At 54.8% G+C, this 5043-nt stretch overlaps 1 protein-coding gene across 1 annotated transcript in view; it reads right to left on the bottom strand.

The window, feature by feature from the left end:
* Positions 1 to 3609, bottom strand: part of ARRDC1 (arrestin domain containing 1) — a gene marked incomplete at its 5' end in the record, with an annotated part of 18112 nt that extends 14503 nt beyond the window's left edge. Inside the window, one exon of the mRNA XM_009575888.1 lies at positions 3499 to 3609. Within this exon, the coding sequence (XP_009574183.1) occupies positions 3499 to 3609 (111 nt within the window). The remainder of the gene's footprint in view (positions 1 to 3498) is intronic.
* Between the last annotated feature and the right edge of the window lie 1434 nt (positions 3610 to 5043).

Raw genomic sequence — 5043 nt, 5'->3', positions numbered from 1 at the left:
GGCCTCCCGCGGTCCCTGCCCGCCCTCCTGCTGTTTGCTTTTCAGGGCATCAGAAGGAAGCGTGGGCACAGCCAGCCCTCACCTGAAGAAATAGGGATGTATTCACCCCAGGAGGTTTCTGCATGTTTTTACGCACATGGCAGGACCGTCCCATGCACCACCGCAGTATTTGTCCGCAGCCGCAGTAACCTTTGCTCGTGGTGCTCGCTGCTTTTCGCCTGCGGCTGTCCGATGCTGGCCAGGGAAGGAGTTGCATGCTGGGAGTGCGGGCCGGCAGCCAGCCTGGCCCCATGCTCCTTTGGGGGTCCTTGCTCGGGAACGCTTCCGACTCCCTTAACTCACCCATACCCCAGGCTCCTGCCATCACCCATCGGAGAGCATGGCCCAGCTCAACGTCCTGTGCTCCAAGAGCGCCAGACTGCCTCAGTTTCCCCTCACAGCCGGGTGTCAGACTGCATGGAGGCACCCTGAGGAGCACCCACGAGTGCTGGGTGTGCCTCCCCAGAGGCAGCTGCACCCCAAACCACTTTGCTGCCAGACACCGGAGCAGCCCGTCCCTGACAAACGCTCTTGTCCAGAGACACAGGGAGAGGGACAGCTCTGCTTTGATAGTCCGTCATCTTTCCGAAGCTCCTTCACGAGCTGCTTCTCCTTCCCTGTTCAGGAAAGGCCGAGGCAGCTGAGAGCTATTCCTGGAGAGCCTAAAAACGCCGTGGCTGAGTCAGCACTGGGGCCCTGCCCTGCTGCTCGTGCCTACGAGGCCATTGCATGAATCCCCTAGCAAACCCCTGCCACTGCCTCGCTGCAAGGCTGTGCCATGCCAGAATGCCGCGCTGCCAGCGGCCCCTTCAGAGGAGGCAGACAGACAGACAGGCAGAGACAGGCACGCGTGGAGGCAGCGGAGAAGCAAAGCAGCCCGGCTTCCCTGCTGCTCCGCCCGGAGGAAGCCCGCCTTCCCTGCTGCTCCGCCAGCCCGGACATGCATCAATGTCACGGCGAGGGCTGCGACAGCAGACAGTTATCTCGTTTCCCCGTGCCGCAGGCTGGAGCGGTGCCAGCCCCCGGGGCTTTTGTTTCCATATCCGCACAGGCCAGCGCAGCAATTGCAAGGGACGGTTTCAAAGCTGTCTCTGGTGGAGGACTCGGGTCCAAAGGCAGCATCGACACTGCCCTCTCCCACCCACGTCCCATCGCTCGCTCCCCTGCGTCCCCAGGGCATGGGACAAACATGGCAAGTTCAAGACAATAGCTCCTGAGCTTGTACCAGTTGCACAAAGAGCAAATGCCCCACGAGCACTGCCCTTGGCTGCGATCCCACACACAGGGACTGCCCGCCCTCTCCATATCTGCTTCCCTGCAGCTGGGAGCCAGAGGCTGAGAGCTGCCAGCGGTTGTGTCCACTTTGACACAAAAAGCAGAAGAGCACAGGTCAGTGACTGTAAATACCTGGCATGCTGCTCCAGACTGATTGCTGGTAGCTGGGATCAGGCTTTTCCCCGTAATTGCACTGTAGCTTTGCAAGACAGGACAGTAACGACACTACAACACACCTCAGCTTTCAAGTGCAGGACTCTACAGTTCTACAGGACAGATTTTCCCTTCAATTCATTATGTCTCTGATAAGTCATGCACTACCATTTCTTGCCTCACTTGCCTGGAGCTGCAGTAGCTCTGGAAGACTCCAGCTGGCCCGTTTTGTCCCGATCACACGCCAGGCACGCAGCTGGGCAGCTGCCAGCTCCATGACCAGCTCCAGTGCAGAGCGAGCAGCCCAGCCCTGCCCCAGCCCCGGGCACCCGCTCAAGTCTCAGGCTGGCAAAGTGCAATAAGCAGCAGTTGATAAGATAGCAGCACTGCATTGGGCGATACACAAGGATCTGGGTCCCAGAAAATTAAGAGCCAAAGGACTAGGGCTTTGGCTCTAGTTTAAGAGCTCTTTCCATGAACAGTTTAGGAGCTGAGAATACCAAATTTTGGCTGTCTTTGGAATTCAGGGCTTCAAAGGGGACACTTCAGAGCCATGAAATGTGTAGCCATCAATGCATTTTCCTTCCATCCTTCCCAGTCCACGCTGGTCCTAGTTGTCACGGGGATGGCTCCCAAGGGCAACCTCACAAGAACTGACTGCCGAAGCGGCTATCAAAATCTCCCAGGGCCTGCAAAACCAATGAACAGCACACCCACCTCTTCCCACTCCCACCTCCCGCTGGCTTTTGCCACTGCTCAGCTTTACCAGGCCAGAACCGACCACAGTATCACAGGTCTCCCTTGAATCACTAAATATTAGAAACAAAAGTTGGAAGGTGCATTTTTCAGTGCAGCTGCAGGTTTAAACCTCGCCAGAAGTTCACAAATGTTTGCAGCCTCCAGCTCCCAACTCATCTAAGCTCAATGGTCTGCAGCACTTTATAAAGCCTCTGGGATTTTGCTACCCTGATATTCACAGCTGGGCTCTCTGCCTGTGCTCAGTGCCACATCCAAAATCAGGCGAACATCTCTCATTGCCCTCCCAGGCAGTTCACCTCCAATTGTAGCCCCTGGGGCTACAAGCCAAGCCAAGGGGCGAGCCAGCCAGCTGTCTCCCTTCTCCAGGACCCGAGAGCAAGCAGCGTTCTCTCCAGTTGCTGCAAGGATGAGGTCAGTCTCCCCTCGATGCTAAAAGCTCTGCTTGAAAAATTGCTGAGCTGGCAGAAACTGCCACTTCAGTTTTACCCATTTCCTGTTATTAGATAAAACAGCACCAGAAATCTGAGCTCCTCCTAGCCTGGGCTTTTGCCACATTACAGTTACCACTACAGCCACTGCCTTCAGCAGGTGAATACTGGCATGTCTTGATTTCAACAGGAGCCAGGGCCCAGCATGAATTATTTGTGGTAAGGCTGACCTATTTAACAGCAGAAAGACAGCATTCATTCGAGCCCAGATTCCCCAGAGGCTGCTGGTGTCACTTTACCCCACAGGATAATACAACCCCACTGCTATCTCTGGGCATCTCGGCTTGCTGGGGGTGTGGTGGTAACTGTCCTAGGCTGTTCCTGCCACGCTCTCCATGTTTCTCTTGGAGGACAGGTGACACCTCCACATCCCTTTTGATGCAAACTACTCCTGGCCCGCAACTGGCTTCTGTTGATCAGCTTTGATCAACATTTTGTGACCGCCATGGACAACATACTTAGAAAGCGGAGCAGGGTGATCCCACAGGGCCTTGAAACAGCAGAGAAGTCGCTGCTGGCAGCTGCTTTTCAGGCAGACCAGGGCCAGAGGATGCAAGCAGTGTTTGCAGGGTGGCTGCCAAGTTCTGCAGCTATTCAGAATGCCCCTCTGCACAGCTCCTTCTAAGCTCTTGTAGTCTCTAATACTGGCTCCCATCCTCCGTGCACAGGCCAAGGCAGCCTGCGAAGGGGTATTTCACATCGAGAAGATGCTGAAGTCTTAGTGATACATTTCTGTAGACCATCTCAGAATCACAGATTTCCACCACATCTTTGTGGACCTTACCTTTGTCTGCTAGAGACAGCGTGCTGTTAAAGTACTGCTCCTCCACAGTCCATGCTGTGTCATTGATCTTGTTAGACACCCCACAGGATCCAACGCAGCTCACCTTGATGGCTGTTGAGAGAAAGCACACATGTAAGCACCGGGAGAAAGCAAAACCTCAGGTTCAGACTTGCTTCAGGTACTGTATGTGGACTTGTGCAGGAGCAGTGCCTCATGAAAACACACACAGGGTGGAAAAATGGAGCAAAGGAATCAGGTCATGCTTTCATTTCAGAAGCACGTTTTCCCCTTACTCTCAGCACTACTGCACACTCCCTGCTACGCCAGTGCTATTCCCACCTGTTATCACCATTGAAGTCCTCATGCTGGCCTCCTTGAACTGTGAAAGCCCTTAACAACAGTGATTTCAGCTCCCCAAGAGGTAACTCGCTTTCTAGTTTTCTCCCAAATGAACAAACATCCCCTCCCAGTATGTACATCAGCCCCTGCACTCAGGCTGACAGCAGAGACCTTTGTGGCAGCGATGCTCTCCTACACGCGCGGGTGTCCCAGTCCAAGGGATGAGCAGCAGAGGGCTCTGCTGCCTCCGACCCCACGAGGAGCCGGGCATCCCACCAGCCATCCTGCCAGCCCTGGGAGGAGGGACGTGTTCAGCATGAGCCCGTTAGCCAGCTAAACAAAGTGTATAGCCCTGTCTGCAGGAGCAACAGAGAGCTGGACCCTCCATGAACAAGCCCAGCTGCGGCTTGAGTTCACAGCCCACCCACCCTCACAGGCATCCCCAGTCCCTGGGAGCCTGCCCGCCTGTCCCGGGGTCAGTTGCTACTTCAATGGAGTACAGCAGAAGCACTTTGCCCTTGTCCTGCATCAGGACTTCTGATCATATTTGATAAGCACGTTGCTTCTCAGCAGCCAGAGACCATGTTGAGTGGCTTCCTCCTCCTGTTAGAGACACAGGGCTCACAGCAAAGCCACACAGCAAGGTCTGGAAGCATTTGAGATGCCACTTGATCTTCCCAAAGCAAGGAGAGGAATTTGAGCCATATTTGTGCCCTGCCTTGGGAAAATCACCCCAGAGCTTGCCCTGCACTGTGGCTTTCAGAAGGGCCGCGTGGCTTTTAGAAGAGCTACCCACAAGACATTTTCAGTTAGTCTTGGCCAATTGACAGCAGGTTGACATCAAGCTCTGATGTCGACACTGGACCACAGAGACAGACAAACATGACAGACTGGCCTTCTTGCACAGCAGGAGATGATCTGTGATGCTACCCCCACACAGGGAGGATGCAGGCAGACCTATCACGGCACAAACTGGGCCTTCAGGGTTGTCCCAGCCTGAACATCTCCTGTCCTGATTCTCACCAGGTTTTGCAACAGCTTTAATGGATCCCACAGAACTCCCTCACTGAATTTGTCAGGTGAATAGTTCTGCTGGCAGGAAGGTGGCAGGAACTACCAGACAGACTGTTTTCCCGTTTCACCCATCTGCCGCCCTGTATTCCAGCCGCGTCTCACAGGAAGCCTTTCCCTGGGAGGCAGGTGGCC

This window comes from Fulmarus glacialis, unplaced genomic scaffold (assembly GCF_000690835.1).
Source record: "Fulmarus glacialis isolate BGI_N327 unplaced genomic scaffold, ASM69083v1 scaffold32070, whole genome shotgun sequence".
Classification (NCBI taxonomy): Eukaryota; Metazoa; Chordata; class Aves; order Procellariiformes; family Procellariidae; genus Fulmarus; species Fulmarus glacialis.
The sequence above is the reverse complement of the archived record's forward strand: the minus strand, read 5'-3'. Positions and strand labels throughout refer to the sequence as shown.